At 48.5% G+C, this 19325-nt stretch overlaps 3 protein-coding genes across 18 annotated transcripts in view; 1 reads left to right on the top strand and 2 right to left on the bottom strand.

Annotated features, from left to right (window-relative positions):
- LOC122870244 (asialoglycoprotein receptor 1-like) overlaps nucleotides 1-2270 on the bottom strand; it is an 8076-nt gene extending 5806 nt beyond the window's left edge. Inside the window, exon 1 of the mRNA XM_044184308.1 lies at nucleotides 823-2270. The gene's annotated coding sequence lies outside the window, so the exon portion shown is untranslated. The remainder of the gene's footprint in view (nucleotides 1-822) is intronic.
- Nucleotides 1-19325, top strand: part of LOC122870097 — a 387819-nt gene that overhangs the window by 160091 nt on the left and 208403 nt on the right. The gene's annotated exons all lie outside the window — the stretch shown is intronic.
- LOC122870100 (hemicentin-1-like) lies at nucleotides 4078-17892 on the bottom strand. 4 transcript variants are annotated; one of them, XM_044183874.1, is made up of 11 exons: nucleotides 17683-17892; nucleotides 16534-16875; nucleotides 15512-15853; nucleotides 14595-14936; nucleotides 14412-14519; nucleotides 11821-12147; nucleotides 10601-10921; nucleotides 9944-10270; nucleotides 9287-9613; nucleotides 4671-4997; nucleotides 4078-4581 (listed from the first exon to the last, which is right to left on the bottom strand). In XM_044183874.1, exons 1-11 carry the CDS (start codon nucleotides 17717-17719, stop codon nucleotides 4574-4576), a joined length of 2808 nt encoding a protein of 935 aa, XP_044039809.1. In that variant the 5' UTR covers nucleotides 17720-17892; the 3' UTR covers nucleotides 4078-4573. The 4 variants fall into 4 exon arrangements, with proteins under 4 accessions (XP_044039809.1, XP_044039810.1, XP_044039811.1 ...); XM_044183875.1 differs by lacking the exon at nucleotides 17683-17892 and adding an exon at nucleotides 17570-17650; XM_044183876.1 differs by lacking the exon at nucleotides 16534-16875.

Below are 19325 nucleotides of genomic sequence, written 5' to 3'. Positions count from 1 at the left end.
CAGACAGGATCAACATTACGGGGGAGGGGGGCATCTGCATCTGTAACATGGACACAAAGACTGCAGCCTCCACAGGGGGGCGCCGCAGAGCTTAAGGGAGGCAAAGGTACTGCAGGAGGTGGATCTGAGTCAGAAACCTCGTCCTCCTCAGAGTCCTAGCCCCGTCAGACCTGAACTCTCAGACATGGGGCAGGTAATGGAAACAAGCCCTGGGGCTTTATTGTGTTTTCATCCTGAGTGATTTTAATTTATGTAATGGCAGTGCAGTTACGTTTTCTTTAGTCATCAAATAAATTAATTCATTCTTTAACGTTAAAATCCCCCTCCCCTACGGACAGAAAGCCGGTCTGAATTCAAGACACACATTCTTCGCACAAATGCCCCAAAATGATAGCTGTCATGTCTTATGGTCACGTGGACCCTCGTAGCTTCGCAGGTGTAGAAAGTATAACCTGAGCTTTAAAGTGACGAACATTGTTTGTTGGGCCCCTGAGGGTCTGGGGCCCCGGGGGGAGTTGCCCAGTCGGTAATTCAGCCTTGCACGTGTCGACGCAGCATGTGAACATGCTAACATAAGCATGTAATGTTTAGCATGTTAGCATGAAATCAACCATTAGTTTTAGAGGTGATGCAGTTGAGAAAACAATAAGGTCCATCTCCACATCATGGGATTTAATAATCACTGCAGCAGCTTCTGGACAAAAAGCTCATCTCTTCACAAAATAAGGAAACCAAACTTTTGTTAAAACTTCATAACTTTACACCAGGCCTCACTGACAGAAGCAATGAGTTAGTTTGAACACTGGCAACAGCCTGACTCACCTTGTTGAAGTCTCAGTCGCAGAAACAGTCCGGGAGGAAAGACGAGTCGTTTTCTGTCAAACTTCTGCAGCAACAAGCAGCTCTGGTTTCTGGCCTCCTCCCATCAACCAGCCAACTGTGCAAAAACTGTCCATTCATCACCTCCGAAATATATCTGGATCCAGTCCAACGTTTCATAACATCTCTCCGATGTTCAGATATCTGCTGACAGATTTGTTCTATTTACAGTGAATCCTCCCAAGATTTGCTGAAGTTCAGCGAACTTCCCTTTAGTTCTGACAGATTTCTCCGGAAGGGAAGTCGACACTTCCTCAAACGAATCACATGAAGGTTCGCATCAAACTCTGTGGGACGACTAGGATTTAACTTTTAACGCCAAGGAACCACCATTCCTGCCCCCCCACAGCGACACACACTCACCCAAGTCTTCACAAACCAGGTTAAACCAGAAGAAACGGTTCCAGGATACCTTGAGGGGCACCGGACTCAAATGGTTCTTCAGGAAGTTTCAGGGGTCCTTGAAGAGGATCCTGGAGTCCTTGAAAGGTTCCAAGGTCCTTGAGAGGCTACCAGAGGTACTTGAGGCGGGTTTGGTCCTCACAAACCAGTAAATAAATCTGTATAACTCAGTTTGGGCTTTTGGATCAGTTCTAGACCAGTTCAGCATCTGCGGTGCAGCGTTTTGTTCTGACTGTGATACAACTCTGGATATAGTCGTCACCATAGCAACGGCCGCTGAGGCTCATGGGTACTGTAGTCGACAAACAGCAGTTTGTCCATACGAGCACATTAAAGGATAATTCTCTGCTCTTATTTTGGTAGTTTATCATTCCCTCAGTAATAACAGTGAGCCTGAGGTGTAGCTCCACCTGCTCCACCTGCAGGTCAGCGCTGGGGTGAAGTCAACGAGCGTCGGAGGCTGTGCCCCAGTGCACTCTGGGACATGTGGAGGCTCCGTAAATCTTTAAAAACGCCTCACAGAGAGTTTCCTGTTTAAAAAGTAGTTTCCTCAAACAGCTGCTCGCTGTAGTTTTTATCAGACTAACAGGAGGAAACAGAGCATCTGTTGGGGACTATTTCCAGCGGCGGATGAATCCACATGTGGTGCTGCAGTGAGTGTTTGACGTGTGCTGCAAAACCAAAACTAGCAGCTAAAGGAGGCTAAAATGCTGCAGAGCTGGCGATGACGGCGCTTTAACACGGAGTCAGAGATTCTGTCGTTTGTTGCAGCGTTGAAGTAACTAAAAGTTCATTTCAAACAGGTCGTATCTGTTTCTCCTTTCTGAGAGCAGAAACGTCTCCTCGCCGCTTCAGTTGAACTTCTCACACGGCTGCCGGTCGTCACCAGGCAACAGGCTGCCTTCACCCCAAACTGCTTTTTAAATTTTTCACTCTTTGTTTCACTGCAGCCATTTGCTAAAATCAAAAAAGTTCATTTTATTTCTCATTAATGTACACTCAGCACCCCATCTTGACAGAAAAAAACAGAAATTTAGAAATGTTTGCAAATGTATTAAAAAAGAAAAACTGAAATATCACATGGTCATAAGTATATATATATATATATATATATATATATATATATATAATAATATACTCCCAGAAGGAACAATAGCAGACATTGAGGATGGTTACAAGTACCTTGGAATACCACAGGTAAATGGCAACCTCGAAGAGGTAACAAGGAAGACGGCAACGGCCAAATACCTCCAACGAGTAAGGCAAGTCCTAAGAAGTCAGCTCAATGGCAAGAACAAGGCCCAGGCAATAAACAGCTACGCCCTGCCAGTGATCAGATACCCTGTGGGAATAATAAGGTGGCCAAAGGAGGAGATACAGACCACAGACGTTAAGACGCGTAAGCTCCTCACCATGCATGGAGGGCTCCATCCCAAATCCAGCACCCTGAGACTGTACGCTAGCCGTAAGGAAGGCGGCCGTGGACTAGTGAGTGTGAGAGCCACTATCCAGGATGAAACATCCAAGATCCACAAGTACATCCAAGATAAGGCCCCAACAGATGTCATGCTCAGGCAATGTCTCAGGCAATGGGGAACAGAGGAAGACGTGCTGGAGGAAGGACCATCATGGGAGGACAAACCCCTACACGGGATGTACCACCAGAACATAACTGAAGTGGCTGATATCAAGAAATCCTACCAATGGCTAGAGCGGGCTGGACTGAAGGACAGCACAGAGGCACTCATCATGGCTGCACAGGAGCAGGCCCTGAGCACCAGAGCAATAGAGGCCCAGATCTACCGCACCAGACAAGACCCAAGGTGTAGGCTGTGCAAAGAGGCCCCTGAGACAATCCAGCACATAACTGCAGGGTGTAAGATGTTGGCAGGAAAAGCATACATGGAGCGCCACAACCAAGTAGCTGGCATAGTGTACAGGAACATCTGCACGGAGCATGGACTGGAAACCCAGTGGTCAATATGGGAAACACCTCCAAAGGTGGTAGAGAACGACCGAGCCAAGATCCTGTGGGACTTCCAGATCCAGACTGACAGAATGGTGATGGCGAACCAGCCTGACATCGTGGTGGTTGACAAACAACAGAGGAAAGCCGTTGTGGTTGACGTGGCGATACCAAGTGATGGCAACATCAGGAAAAAGGAACATGAGAAACTAGAGAAGTACCGAGGGCTCAGAGAAGAGCTGGAGAAGGCCTGGAAGGTGACGGCAACAGTGGTGCCCGTGGTCAACGGAGCACTCGGGGCAGTGACCCCCAAACTGGAGGAGTGGCTACAGCAGATCCCTGGAAGAACACCAGACATCTCGGTCCAGAAGAGTGCAGTACTGGGAACAGCAAAGATACTGCGCAGAACCCTCAAGCTCCCAGGCCTCTGGTAGAGGACCCGAGCTCGAAGGACGGGACCACCCGCGGAGGGTGAAGGACAAAGTTTTTTAAAATTTTCTTTTATATAAGGGTAACACTTTTATTAAGGTACACATATTCATCATTAACTAGTAATTATTAGCATGCATATTAGTAGCATACTGGCTCTTATTTAGTCATTTTAAAGCACTTATTATACCATATTCTACAACAAGGCCATTAACTAAGAGTTTTCCCTGAGTAGCCTCCTAATTACTGCTGATTGACAGGAACTAAGGAAGCTGTCGTCCATGAATTACGTGAATTATTAAAGACGCGACAGTGACGTTACATAACATGCTAACACACAATATATGTACCTTGTGTTTAGAGTGAATGGAGGAATTAAAACTCCTGGAAGAAAACATGAATGCTTTCAGTCTCATTTACAACAAACACTTAGAAAAATGACATGAAAATGAAAAATCACATATTCACAACAGCTCGTTCATCATCAGACAAACGGACGAAACATCTTCTCTCGGTACTAAAGAGCTTTAGAATCCTTCCTGCACTCATTTCAAGCCTCACTGTAATATCTGGAAACGATTTCTGGAGTTTGTGCAGCTTCTGGTTCTGTTCTTGTTCTGTGATTATATTGTTTATTTTCTCCTCGTTGAATAAAATTTTCTTTCAGCAGGTTTCAGCGTTTCATCTCGTCTCGTATGAAGTTCTTCCTTCATGGTCGGGACGATGTTGTTGTAACTAACAACTCGTCCTGTTTCACACGAAGATAAAGATCCGTCCTCCATCAGCTGCTTCACCTCCATTTTCTCTCTGATCCAAAGTCAGATCGGATCAATAATCAAAGATCCACCGACAGACCGATTAAACAGATTGCTCAGCCAGCAGAGGAGCGTCTTCTGTTCATCTCTCTGCAGAGGAGACAGAGGACAGTCAGACAGAGACAAACACAGAGACCTCATACTGACCTTTGACCTCTGACCTGTGTCTTCATACTGACCTTTGACCAAAAGCTGCACTGTTTTCCCTCTCAGGATCCTTCCCTTCCTGCTGTAGATGGTGCAGGTGTAGATCCCTCTGTCTCTGTCTGTGAGGTATTTCAGGGTCAGACTGAGGTCTCCAGTTCTCAGCAGGTCTTCCTTCATCTTTGTTCGGCCTCTGTAAACCTGGTCCTGTTCTCCAGACCGGTCAGAGTCTTTCTGATACACGTGGACCATCCTGTGGTATCTGTCCCTCCACTTCACTTCCGTGTCCTCAGGCAGGTCAGCTGTGGTGTTGAAGGGCAGCAGGACAGACTCCACCCCTGAATCCACCTCCACCTGACAGACTGAGAGGACAACAGACACAACATCAGCTGTACAGACGGCAGCAGCAGTTTGGAATAAGTGAATTCTTCCAAAGCTGTAGAGAAACCTGAAGGCCAGAACCAGATCAGAGCAGCAGGTCACAGCGGACAGAAATACAGGAAGTCACAGCAGGTGTTTCTGATGGCGCTCAGGTGTTTTTGTCCACGTGGTGCTTCACAGTAATGTCTCATGTCAGAGCTGAACGGCTGCATGTTGCTTTTCTTTGTCCCTTTTACATTTCTGACTTCAGATGAAACGTTTGTTTTCATCTCTGTTCTGTAAATGAATCTCAGCTCCACACAGCATTTCAGACACATGTTCATCATCCATCCAAAACATCCATCTGACAAATGTCTCACTGTTTCCGTGGCAACGTCACTGACTCCACAGGATTCGCTCAGGTCATTTCTACATTTCGGTCAGAGCTGATCTTTTTCAGCTGGACTCTGTTATTATCTAGTATTGACGAGTGTTTCTCATGAGGAGTCTTTCTATTGATCCCACTGAACAGGATGTCTGTGACACGCATCTGATCACAAACTGCTCTTTCTATTTCACCAAATATTTCACAGATCAATAATCAATAATCAGCATTATCTGTCAGATGTTCCATCAGTCCCTTGTTGAGAAGTGATGTTGTGATTATATCAGCTTCCCTTTGGCTGCGACGGTTAAAGAGACACATTTCACTTTGAGATGACATTTAGCTTCTTATGAAAACATTTAATATTCATCACAATAACTGGACCTTTGTAATAATATAATAATATAATATTCAAACCTCTCAACACAGTTTCTTTCACTGTTTGAAGTGAAATCCGTCCCCTTGTCCCATCTGACAGAGACAGTGTTGTCTTTGCTGTCTGTCCAATCAGCAGCACAGCTGACTGTTTATTAAATCACTGAGTATTAATGTCAAATGGACTCAGTCAAATCTTTATCAGCTGTCTCTGAGACACAGTTACAGTCTAATTATTGGACTTCACTAAAACTTATGACAGAAAGTCCATCCATCCATCCATCCATCTTCTTCCGCTTATCCGGGGCCAGGTCGCGGGGGCAGCAGTCTAAGCAGGGACTCCCAGACTTCCTTCGCCCCAGACACTTCCTCCAGCTCCTCCGGGGGGATCCCGAGGCGTTCCCAGGCCAGCCGAGAGACATAGTCCCTCCAGCGTGTCCTGGGTCTTCCCGGGGCCGCCTCCCGGTGGGACATGCCCAGAACACCTCCCGAGGGAGGCGTCCCAGGAGGCATCCGGATCAGATGCCCTAGCCACCTCAGCTGGCTCCTCTCGGCGTGGAGGAGCAGCGGCTCTACTCCGAGCTCCCCGTGTGACTGAGCTCCTCACCCTATCTCTAAGGGAGCGCCCAGCCACTCGGGCGGAGGAAGCCCATTTCGGCCGCTTGTATCCGCGATCTTGTCCTTTCGGTCACTACCCAAAGCTCATGACCATAGGTGAGGGCAGGAGCGTGGATTGACGGTAAATCGAGAGCTTCGTCTTTCGACTCAGCTCCTTCTTTACCACAACGGTCCGATACAGCGCCCGCATCACTGCAGACGCTGCACCGATCCGCCTGTCAATCTCACGCTCCATCCGTCCCTCACTCGTGAACAAGACCCCGAGATACTTAAACTCCTCCACTTGAGGCAAGGACTCCCCACCCACGCGAAGAGAGCAAACCACCTTTTTCCGGTCAAGAACCATGGCCTCAGATTTGGAAGAGCTGATTCTCATCCCAGCTGCTTCGCACTCGGCTGCAAACCGTCCCAGTGCATGCTGCAGGTCCCGGTTTGAAGAAGCCATCAGAACGACATCATCTGCAAACAGCAGAGATGAGATCCTGTGGTTCCCAAACCGGACACCCTCCGGCCCCTGACTGCGCCTAGAAATTCTGTCCATATAAATTATGAACAGAACCGGTGACAAAGGGCAGCCCTGGCGGAGTCCAACATGCACCGGGAACAGGTCTGACTTACTGCCGGCAATGCGAACACAGCTCCTGCTCCGTTATACAGGGACCGGACAGCCCTTAGCAAAGGGCCCCGGACCCCATACTCCCAGAGCACTCCCCACAAAGCGCCCGGGGCACACGGTCGAATGCCTTCTCCAGATCCACAAAGCACATGTGGACTGGTTGGGCAAACTCCCATGAACCCTCGAGCACCCGATGGAGAGTATAGAGCTGGTCCAGTGTTCCACGACCGGGACGAAAACCACTCTGCTCCTCCTGAATCCGAGGTTCGACTATCGGACGAATTCTCCTCTCCAGTACCCTGGAATAGACCTTACCGGGAGGCTGAGAAGTGTGATCCCTCTGTGATTGGAACACACCCTCCGGTCCCCTTCTTATACAGAGGGACCACCACCCCGGTCTGCCAGTCCAGAGGCACTGTCCCAGACACCACGCGATGTTGCAGAGACGTGTCAGCCAAGACAGTCCCACAACATCCAGAGACTTAAGATACTCAGGACGGATCTCATCCACCCCGAAGCCTTGCCACCAAGGAGCTTGCCAACAACCTCAGTGACTTCGGCCAGGGTGATGGATGAGTCCGCCTCCGGGTCCCCAGCCTCCGCTTCCTCTTCGGAAGACGTGACAGCGGGATTGAGGAGATCCTCAAAGTATTCCTTCCACCGTCCGACAACATCCCCAGTCGAGGTCAACAGCTCTCCACCCGCACCGTACAAGGTGTTGGTGAAGCACTGCTTCCCCTCCTGAGCCGTCGGACGGTTTGCCAGAATTTCTTTGAGGCCGACCGATAGTCCTCCTCCATGGCCTCTCCGAACCTCTCCCAGTCCTGAGTTTTTGCCTCTGCGACGCCTCGGGCTGCAGCACGCTTAGCCTGCGGTACCCGTCAGCTGCCTCGGGAGTCCCACGAGCCAACAAGGCCCGATAGGACTCCTTCTTCAGCCTGACGGCATCCCTTACTTCCGCGCCCACCACCGGTTCGGGATTGCCGCCGCGACAGGCACCAGAAACCTTGCGACCACAGCTACGAGCCGCCGCATCGACAATGGAGGTGGAAAACATGGTCCACTCGGACTCAATGTCCCCAACCTCCCCGGGATCTGGGAGAAGCTCTCCCGGAGGTGTGAGTTGTAGACCCTGCTGACAGAGGGCTCCGCCAGACGCTTCCCAGCAGACCCTCACGATACGCTTGGGCCTGCCAAGTCTGTCCGGCTTCCTCCCCGCCAGCGGATCCAACTCACCACCAGGTGGTGATCGGTTGACAGCTCCGCCCCTCTCTTCACCCGAGTGTCCAAGACACGCGGCCGAGGAGGTCAGATGATACGACAACAAAGTCGATCATCGACCTCCCGCCCTAGGTGTCCTGGTGCCACGTGCACTGATGGACACCCTTGTGCTTGAACATGGTGTTGTTAGTTATGGACAAACTGTAACTAGCACAGAAGTCCAACAACTGGACACCGCTCGGGTTCAGATCAGGGGGCCGTTCCTTCCGATTACCCCTCTCCAGGTGTCACTGTCGTTGCCCACGTGGGCGTTGAAGTCCCCCAGTAGAACAACGGAGTCCCCGGGCGGTGCACTGTCTAGTACCCCTCCCAGGGACTCCAAGAAGGCCTGGTACTCTGCACTGCTGTTCGGCCCGTAGGCCGCCACAACAGTGAGAGACCTGTCCCCCACCCGTAGGCGGAGGGACGCGACCCTCTCGTTCACTGGGGTAAACTCCAACACGTGACGGCTGAGCTGTGGGGCTATGAGCAGGCCCACACCAGCCCGCCGCCTCTCCCCGCCGGCAACGCCAGAGAAATGGAGCGTCCAGCCCTCTCGAGGAGACGGGTTCCAGAGCCCAGGCTGTGCGTGGAGGCGAGGCCGACTATATCTAGCCGGTAACGCTCAACCTCCCGCACAAGCTCAGGCTCCTTCCCCCAGCGAAGTGACATTCCATGTCCCTAGAGCCAGTTTCTGTGTCCGGAGATCTGGTGGCCAAGCCCCTGCCTTCCGACTGCCGCCCAGATCTCTCTGCACCGCCCCCACGGATCCTCCTGCGGGTGGTGGGTCCACGGGAGGACGGCCCCACGCCGCTCCTTCGGGCTGTGCCCGGCCGGGCCCGTGGGGAAAGGCCCGCCACCAGGCGCTCGCCGTCGGGCACCCACCCCAGGCCTGGCTCCAGGGTGGGGCCCGGTAGCGCCAATCCGGGCGACGTAACTGGCCTTGGTTTTAAATAATCCATAAGGGTCTTCTGACAGAAAGTGAATATTAATAATATCATTATTGTTATTATAGGAATCTAATAGACCACACTGACCTTTGACCCGGAGCTTCACCTGTTTCTCCATCAGGATCCTTCCCTCCCTGCTGTAGGCGGTGCAGGTGTAGGTGTCTCTGTCTCTGTCTGTGGGGGATTTCAGGGTCAGACTGAGGTCTCCAGTTCTCAGCAGGTCTCCCTTCATCTCAGTTCGGTCTCTGTAAACCTGGTCCTGTTCTCCAGACCGGTCAGAGTCTTTCTGATACATGTGGACCGTCCTGTAGTATCTGTCCCTCCACGTCACTGTGACGTCCTCAGGCAGGTCAGCTGTGGTCTTGAAGGGCAGCAGGACAGACTCCACCCCTGAATCCACCTCCACCTGACAGACTGAGAGGACAACAGACACAACATCAGCTGTACAGACGGCAGCAGGAAGTGAAATCCGTCCCCTTGTCCCATCTGACAGAGACAGTTTTGTCTTTGCTGTCTGTCCAATCAGCAGCACAACTGACTGTTTATTAAATCACTGAGTATTAATGTCAAATGGACTCAGTCAAATCTTTATCAGCTGTCTCTGAGACACAGTTACAGTCTAATTATTGGACTTCACTAAAACTTATGACAGAAAGTGAATATTAATAATATCATTATTGTTATTATATGAATCTAATAGACAGCTCTGACCTCTGACCTCTGACCTGTATCTACAGCACTGACCTTTGACCCGGAGCTCCACCTGTTTCCTCATCAGTATGTCTCCCTTCCTGCTGTAGACGGTGCAGGTGTAGGTGTCTCTGTCTCTGCCTGTGGGGAATTTCAGGGTCAGACTGAGGTCTCCAGTTCTCAGCAGGTCTTCCTTCATCTCTGTTCGGTCTCTGTAAACCTGGTCCTGTCCTTCAGGCCAGTCAGAGCCGTTCTGATACATGTGGACCTTCTTGTAGTCTCCGTCCCACCACTCCACTGTGACGTCTTTTGGCAGGCGAACTGTGGTTTTGCAGGGCAGCAGGACAGACTCCACCCCCTCCTCCACCTCCACCTGACAGACTGAGAGGACAACAGACACAACATCAGCTGTACAGACGGCAGCAGGAAGTGAAATCCGTCCCCTTGTCCCATCTGACAGAGACAGTTTTGTCTTTGCTGTCTGTCCAATCAGCAGCACAACTGACTGTTTATTAAATCACTGAGTATTAATGTCAAATGGACTCAGTCAAATCTTTATCAGCTGTCTCTGAGACACAGTTACAGTCTAATTATTGGACTTCACTAAAACTTATGACAGAAAGTGAATATTAATAATATCATTATTGTTATTATATGAATCTAATAGACAGCTCTGACCTCTGACCTCTGACCTGTATCTACAGCACTGACCTTTGACCCGGAGCTCCACCTGTTTCCTCATCAGGATCTTTCCCTCCCTGCTGTAGGCGGTGCAGGTGTAGATCCCTCCGTCTCTGTCTGTGGGGTATTTCAGGGTCAGACTGAGGTCTCCAGGTTTCAGCAGCTTCATCTCTGTTCGGTCTCTGTAAACCTGGTCCTGTTCTCCAGACCGGTCAGAGTCTTTCTGATACACGTGGACCGTCCTGAAGTCTCCGTCCCACCACTTCACTGTGACGTCTTTTGGCAGGCGAACTGTTGTTTTGCAGGGCAGCAGGACAGACTCCACCCCTGAATCCACCTCCACCTGACAGACTGAGAGGACAACAGACACAACATCAGCTGTACAGACGGCAGCAGGAAGTGAAATCCGTCCCCTTGTCCCATCTGACAGAGACAGTGTTGTCTTTGCTGTCTGTACAATCAGCAGCACAACTGACTGTTTATTAAATCCCTGAGTATTAATGTCAAATGGACTCAGTCAAATCTTTATCAGCTGTCTCTGAGACACAGTTACAGTCTAATTACAGCCGTAAGCAGCAGGTCCAGGGTTCAAGCCAACACAGACGTTAGAAGTTTAGAGCTTCTGATCTGGACCTGGTCCCATGTGGCCCAGACGGGACAAAAGCAGTGAAATGTCCCTTTTTGCATTTTCACAATCAGACAGAAGAAAACAAACTATTTCTGATTCACAGTCTGACTCGTGTTATGCCACGCCCATTGTCTGCCCTTGTAGCGCCCCCTAGTGGTCGATGTGAAGGAAACTTTACGGGCAGCTTTCAGGTACGTATGCGGACACATCCTGGAAGGTTTGTGATGATTGGCCCAGCGGATGTTGACTGTGGTCTAATTATGTGCTGAGCCACGCCCCTTCTGAAGCTCATTGGTCAATATCTTGAAAACTAAATAAGATATCAACGAGCTTTATACAACTTTTGATAAGCTTCGTCCAATGATGTTCCGCCGAACATTTGGTAGCAATCGGACCTGCGGTTTAGGAGGGGAGGTCACAAATGTGTTTTTCAAAACATTCAAAATGGCAGAAAATCTAGTCAGGCGGACTTTAGTGGTCCAAGAGGCTTTTTGTAGAGCGTTGAGCTGGACGTGTGAGAGACATTTAAACTCATTCATATTAATAATATCATTATTGTTATTATAGGAATCTAATAGACAGAACTGACCTCTGACCTCTGACCTGTATCTACAGCACTGACCTCTGACCCAGAGCTTCACTTGTTTCTCCATCAGGATCCTTCCCTCCCTGCTGTAGGCGGTGCAGGTGTAGGTGTTTCTGACTGTGTCTGTGGGGGATTTCAGGGTCAGACTGAGGTCTCCAGTTCTCAGCAGGTCTTCCTTCATCTCTGTTCGGCCTCTGTAAACCTGGTCCTGTTCTTCAGACCGGTCAGAGTCTTTCTGATACACGTGGACCGTCCTGTAGTCTCCGTCCGTCCACTCCACTGTGACGTCTTTAGGCAGGCGAACTGTGGTTTTGCAGGGCAGCAGGACAGACTCCACCCCCTCCTCCACCTCCACCTGACAGACTGAGAGGACAACAGACACAACATCAGCTGTACAGACGGCAGCAGGAAGTGAAATCTGTCCCCTTGTTCCATCTGACAGAGACAGTGTTGTCTTTGCTGTCTGTACAATCAGCAGCACAACTGACTGTTTATTAAATCACTGAGTATTAATGTCAAATGGACTCAGTCAAATCTTTATCAGCTGTCTCTGAGACACAGTTACAGTCTAATTATTGGACTTCACATAAACTTATGACAGAAAGTGAATATTAATAACATCATTATTGTTATTATATGAATCAAACTGGTTAGGGGTGAAACAGGTGAGAAGGATTCGTGAGCAGAGAAAAACCCAGACCTGCTAAGGGGTCCAAGGGTCTGCTGTCAGCAGGTAAACACAGGACACAGAGGTAAGTGCAGATACGATGGTAGGTTTATTTACAACAGCAGGCGATCAACACAGATGAAGCAGAAAGCAGGTAAGGGTTAAAAACGGGTGTTAAAGTCTTATCTGAGTAAGGAAGTCCTTTTCTTTTCCAGAGTATGGCGTGGAGCTGAAGAGCCAGGAGATGAGTGCAAAGACGAGCAGAGGGGAATCCAGAGGACAGGTAGATAATCAACGGTGAGTCAGGTATACCAACTTGGTCGGGTTGAGACCAGACAGTGAGTGAACGGGAGGAGTGCTGCTTTATAGTGCAGGTGGATGATTGCTGACAGGTGAATGTAATCAGTAGTCTGGTGATTGGGATCTAATGACTGTGGTGGGCAGAGACGGTGGGTTTGTGTAGGCTCCCTGACATCTGCTCCCCCAGATATTTACTTTTTAAAAAAGGTACTACTTTCTCTAATAATCCCAGACCTCGCCGTCCCATTCTTCTCTAATAATCCCAGAACTCGCCGTCCCATCCTTCTCTAATAATCCCAGACCTCGCCCTCCCATCCTTCTCCTATAAATCAGACACTATCTCCACATTTAAGAGTAGGCTTAAGACATTCCTCTGTGATAAAGCTTATAGTTAGGGCTGGCTCGGGTGAGCCCTGAACCATCCCTTAGTTATGCTGCTATAGGCCTAGACTGCCGGGAGACTTCCCATGATGCACCTCTTTCCTCTCTCCTCCTCTTCCTCTCCATCTGTATGCATTTTTATCCCATTACTGCATGTTACTAACTTGACATCTTCTCCCATAGTTTTGTGCTTTCTCGTTTCTCTCCTCTCTCCTTCTGTCGCTTTCAGCAGGTATTTCTGCCTCCGGAGCTGCAGAGTCTGGATCTGTGGTTGTGGGCCACCTGCTGCCCCTGTGTTCCTGCTCGACAACTGCTACTACAGTTGTTGTTTTTGGCTATGTTACTAATACTGTCATTATTAGTCCATACTACTACATAGTTAAAATTGTATCATTAAAGAAGCTCATGAAGTCGTTACTACTGAGGGCTATAGGAATACATGGTTCAATAGAGCTGTGACTCTCTGTCAGCCTGGCTTCAGTGCTGAAAAGAAACCTGGGGTTGTTTTTATTTTCCTCTATTAATGATGAATAGTAAGCTGCTCTGGCATTACGGAGGGCCTTCATATATGTTTTAAGACTATCTTGCCAAACTAAACAGGATTCTTCCAGGTTGTTGGAGGTAAAAGGGTCTGGCGGACAGGGTGAGCAACTCCAGGTCCGGATTATAGACCTTCCTGTGTACCTTGATAGTTAGTACACCAGCGGGAGTTAATGTACATGCACACCCCACCATCCCGCACTTTCCCTGAGTTTTTGGTTCTGTCTGTATGATCCTAAAGCCATCGAGACTCAGTGAAGAACTAATGTGTCTGCTCTGTTCTCAACAATCTCCAGTTTGTGCAATGTTTCTCAGCAGCATTCGACCAGATGACTGAGCACAACTCAAGGAGGAACATTTACCAAAGCTCCCGCACATGACTGTCAGGGCTGCAACACTTAGTGTTTTCAGGTTAGCCTGCTGTTTAATACCACAGAAGAAGAAAATGGTCCATCTCTGTCCAGATAAATGTTGTAGATCACACGACAAACTGTTTAGTAAAGTTATGTTGGAGAGCTGATTTTTACTCATGACTGAGTGAGTTTGAGAATTTACTTACTTCTGGAACAAAACCTGGAAGTTTCTCTTCAGCTCTCTGCATCAGTTGTTTTTAACTCTCAACTCTTTTAGTTTGTGGAAGAAGTGCGTGTGAGAGTCAGTCTGCCTCAACAGTCAAGGAGCAACAAGGGTAAACATGATAACCATTGGCATGATGGGTAATGTAGTAGTAGTGACATACCTGACATGAAATAGTGCCGAAAATGTACCAAAAGACCCCCAGCAACAAGACCAACAGCCAGGAGAACCAGGAGAACCAGGAGAACTTTGGACCAGTATGGAAATCGTTCTGTAGGAAACAAAGAACATCAGGAACATGACCTCTGACCTGTATCTACAGTAGGTGTTAGGGTTTGTTGCTGACCTTTGACCTTCAGCGGTATGTTTCTCACTCTCCGTTGTCCTCCTAACACTGTGGCGGTGCAGGTATAGGTGCCGCTGTCAGAGAGGCGGAGTTTTGTCAGTTTGAGGCTGAGGTCTCCGGTTTCCAGAGCGTCAGGCATCATGGATGTTCGGCCGCTGTAAAGCTGGTTTTGATATGTAAGTTTATCACCTTCCTGCTGACGCTGGTGGACGGTTGGAGGATAGAGATCACCGCGGCTCCACACCACTGTGGGGTCCTTCATCTCAAAAGTCTGAAACTCACAGGGCAGCAGGACAAACTCCTCCCCCTCATACAGCTCCACAGCTGAGGCATGCTGGAAAACTGTGAGGTCACACAGACAGACAGAGAGGTTCAATCACAGCAGCCTTATTTCACGTCTTATTCCTCCTGGGCCCTCAGGTGACCCAGAAACCAACCTGGTCCTGTTTGTGATTGGACGCTGCAGCTGCTCTGAAACCACATCAGCACAGTTTAATAGCAATAAGAGCTGACAAATAACAGAACCGACTCAGCGGTCATGGTACTCTCACTGTTTACAGTGACTCTGTTTTCTGATTCAACATGGTGTTGAAATGAGTGTGTTAACTGTCTGAACTCCTCTTTCCTTCCACCGCTCCATCACGTCTTCAGTGGGAGCCACTAATACTCAGGGAAAAGACAGGACTGATGGACATGTGGAGACACTTCATACAGATGAGACAGACTGAGTGTTTTTCACAGAATCAAAGCTTTGGTTTGGACCATCTGGGCCGCTTTGTTTCCATCTTAAAAAAATTGTTGTTGAGGTGTTGAATGACTGTAACAAAGTGAATGTCCTCTACAGTGTGTGCAGCCTGTAAACTACAGCACTGACCTCTGACCTGTATCTACAGTAGGTGTTAGGGTTTGTTGCTGACCTTTGACCTTCAGCGGTATGTTTCTCACTCCCGGTTGTCCTCCTAACGCTGTGGCGCTGCAGGTGTAGGTGCCGCTGTCAGAGAGGCGGAGTTTTGTCAGTTTGAGGCTGAGGTCTCCGGTTTTCAGAGCGTCAGGCATCATGGATGTTCGGCCGCTGTAAAGCTGGTTTTGATATGTAAGTTCATCACCTTCCTGGTGACGCTGGTGGACGGTTGGAGGATCAAGATCGTCGCGGCTCCACACCACTGTGGGGTTCTTCATCTCAAAAGTCTGAAACTCACAGGGCAGCAGGACAAACTCCTCCCCCTCATACAGCTCCACAGCTGAGGCATGCTGGGAAACTGTGAGGTCACACAGACAGACAGGTTCAATCACAGCAGCCTTATTTCATGTCTTATTCCTCCTGGGCCCTCAGGTGACCCAGAAACCAACCTGGTCCTGTTTGTGATTGGACGCTGCAGCTGCTCTGAAACCACATCAGCACAGTTTAATAGCAATAAGAGCTGACAAATAACAGAACCGACTCAGCGGTCATGGTACTCTCACTGTTTACAGTGACTCTGTTTTCTGATTCAACATGGTGTTGAAATGAGTGTGTTAACTGTCTGAACTCCTCTTTCCTTCCACCGCTCCATCACGTCTTCAGTGGGAGCCACTAATACTCAGGGAAAAGACAGGACTGATGGACATGTGGAGACACTTCATACAGATGAGACAGACTGAGTGTTTTTCACAGAATCAAAGCTTTGGTTTGGACCATCTGGGCCGCTTTGTTTCCATCTTAAGAGATGATGTTGAGGTGTTGAATGACTGTAACAAAGTGAATGTCCTCTGCAGTGTGTGCAGCCTGTAAACTACAGGACTGACCTCTGACCTTTGACCTCTATCTACAGCTCTGACCTTTCTCTACAGTACTGACCTTTGACCTCTGACCTGTATCTACAGCACTGACCTCTGACCTGTATCTACAGCACTGACCTCTGACCTGTATCTACAGTAGGTGTTAGGGTTTGTTGCTGACCTTTGACCTTCAGCTGTATGCTTCCCACTCTCCGTTGTCCTCCTAGCGTTCTGACGCTGCAGGTGTAGGTGCCGCTGTCAGAGAGGCGGAGTTTTGTCAGATTGAGGCTGAGGTGTCCCGTTTCCAGAGCGTCAGGCATCATGGATGTTCGGCCGCTGTAAAGCTTGTTTTGATATGTAAGTTCATCACCTTCCTGCTGACGCTGGTGGACGGTTGGAGGATTGAGATCGTAGCGGCTCCACACCACTGTGGGGTCGTCTAGTTCAACAGTCTGAAACTCACAGGGCAGCAGGACAAACTCCTCCCCATCATACAGCTCCACAGCTGAGGCATGCTGGGAAACTGTGAGGTCACACAGACAGAGAGGTTCAGACGACATACTTTGGTTCTTACTCGTGGTTTGAATATTGATTCAACACCTTGCCCTTCCCAGCCAACAGTCCTGCAGAGTTTTCTCCAATCTCACCACAACAGCTCACCAATCTGGTTAGTAATCTGAAAAAGCTCCTTTAGTCCCCTTGACATTGTACCCTCTTCTTTGTTAACAATTTGTATTGTTTCTATTGGTCCTTGTGTGCTCTCTATAATCAATAACTCGTTGCCATCTGGTCTGTCGCCCTGATTTCAAACAAGCTGCTGTTCAGCCACTTGTTAAAACAAACTACTCTGGGCCCTTCTTTGCCCCAGAACTACAGGCCTGCTTCTACTTCTGTGAAGAGAAATGAAATATACATATAAGTAAACAGCTGGCAATGATCCTTAACAGAGTAGTTTACACACACCAGCTCTATTTCCTGGCTACAAAGGAAATATCAAGTTATTACAACAACACTACCTCTGAAGCATGCGCGCTCCCGCGGCCAGGTGCACGACACCTGTCAGAGCTGCTGCTGCAAGCTCACCTCTGACAGCGCGCGTCACAAACAGTGCACGTGCTAAGCGTTTGCCGTTTCTAATTTCTACTTCCTCTTTTTTCTTTTCCCGTGAAGCTCCTTGTGACGTCTGCTCTTGAAGCTATATAAATAAAGTTACTTACTCTTTTGAAGAAAACATCGTCATGTAGCTTAAACACACTAATGAAGCTCAGATCAAAGAAACACAGATCAAAGACATGACGTCGGACCGCGGTGAGGATCGGGGTTGTCTTACCGTGCACGAGCATCACAAACACCACGAACATCTTCATCTTCCTGTAAAAACTACAACTACCTCAAAGTCCTCTTTAATCTGCGTCTCACTAAACTAACATTTTGAGGTGAGCAGCTCACAGCCAGCTGTCACTTTCCTCCTGATAATCTGACTCTGTGAGAAAATTTCACTTTCGGTTTAACAGGAACTTTCACAGACGCTGGGGGGGAGGGCAGTTACAGGAAGCAGGAAGCTGGTCGGTCATCTGCAGAGTAACAGTGACGCTGTCTCTGGAAACAAAATCATGTTTTCATGTATTTCATTTCATGTCATTTCTCAATACTGTGCAGCACAAACCTGGAAAAATGAAAACAAAACTAAATAATAAACGAAACGAAATAATAGCGAAATTTTCTTCTCCTAAAAATCTCCAAACTTTTTTCTGTCAGGTTTGTTCGTTCGAGTGTTTCAAGTCCGATTCACTAAACTCTCTGAAGTGAACAAGCTTGTCATAAATCGCTCGTTTAAACCTGATGAATATGAATGTTCATGAGGAGGTGACATCACAGCCGAACGTGACATCACAGAGTCGAACATGACATCACAGAGCCGTGCATGACATCACAGCGCCGTACATGACATCATAGAGCCGAACGTGACATCACAGAGCCGTACGTGACATCACAGAGCCGTACGTGACATCACAGAGCCGCACTGTGATAACAACGAATGAAATGGTTTGACATGAAATTAGAGGACAAAAACATGTTGCTACAAAGTCAAGGCGAGGTGCCGTCACAAACACCACAACAGGTGAGGTGATATAACAGGAGGTTCACCTGGACAGAAACCCTGAGGCAGCTGTGAGAGAAACTTCCAGCAAACACTGAAATTTAGAAGTTATACCAGTGACAGTAACATGTGAAAAACTAAAGCTGCCGTTCGTCTCAGTAACTGATGCTGTGAACATGTGGATGTTATATCAAGTGTTATTTCAATAACTGTTAGAGCTTGAGTTGTTATAGTTTGAGGTTTTGTCATATTTCCTGTTTTATTTTGTAGTATTCTCCTCCCGTTGTGTGTCTTGTGGTTTTACTTCCTGTCTTTGTTTGTTTTCCCTCCAGTTTTGATTGTTGGCCCCTCCTTGATTGTTTGCACCTGTGTCTCGTTGGCTCACCTCCCTTAGGGTATTTAGTCCAAGTTTTTTCCTTTGCTCATTGTCAGATCATTGTGTTGCTGTCATGTGCGTGTTTCTATCATGTGCGTGTTTCTTTGTGCCATTGTCAAGCGGCCAGGCAGTTGTTTCTGTTAAGTTCGGCTGGAATTATTCTTTGTCTCCCTCAGACCGTGTCCTGATTCTGGACTTTGAACTTTGCCTGCTCCCTGTTGGATTTGTTTAGCCTCGTTGGTATCATTTCCTTGTTTCTACCGTTGCCAGCCGGTAACCCGTTTTCCTGTACCCGGACCTGTATCTGCCTACCTGCCTGTTACCTGTTTGTTGCCTGTCTTCCTGCCGGTCTGTCTGCCTGTACCTGCCTATAAGCTACAGCACCCAATAAATACTGTAGTCATCTCTACATCCTCACTCCGCTTCCTGGTCTTCTGCATTTGGGTCCTCATACTACACCACTTATGACAGAATGATCCGACCAGTCATGGACCCA

This window comes from Siniperca chuatsi, linkage group LG22 (genome assembly GCF_020085105.1).
Source record: "Siniperca chuatsi isolate FFG_IHB_CAS linkage group LG22, ASM2008510v1, whole genome shotgun sequence".
NCBI classification, from domain to species: Eukaryota; Metazoa; Chordata; class Actinopteri; order Centrarchiformes; family Sinipercidae; genus Siniperca; species Siniperca chuatsi.
Note: the sequence above shows the minus strand (reverse complement) of the source record. Positions and strands in the feature narration are given on the sequence as shown.

Bases quoted from the DNA above. Each gene is read 5' to 3' on its own strand.
- LOC122870100 (XM_044183874.1), bottom strand. From the start codon at position 17,719: ATGAAGATGTTCGTGGTGTTTGTGATGCTCGTGCACG. The intron at 10,271-10,600 runs GTCAGTGCTGTA...TTGTCCTCTCAG, and splicing joins GGTGGAGCTCCGGGTCAAAG to TCTGTCAGGTGGAGGTGGAG. The intron at 9,614-9,943 runs GTCAGTGCTGTA...TTGTCCTCTCAG, and splicing joins GGTGGAGCTCCGGGTCAAAG to TCTGTCAGGTGGAGGTGGAT.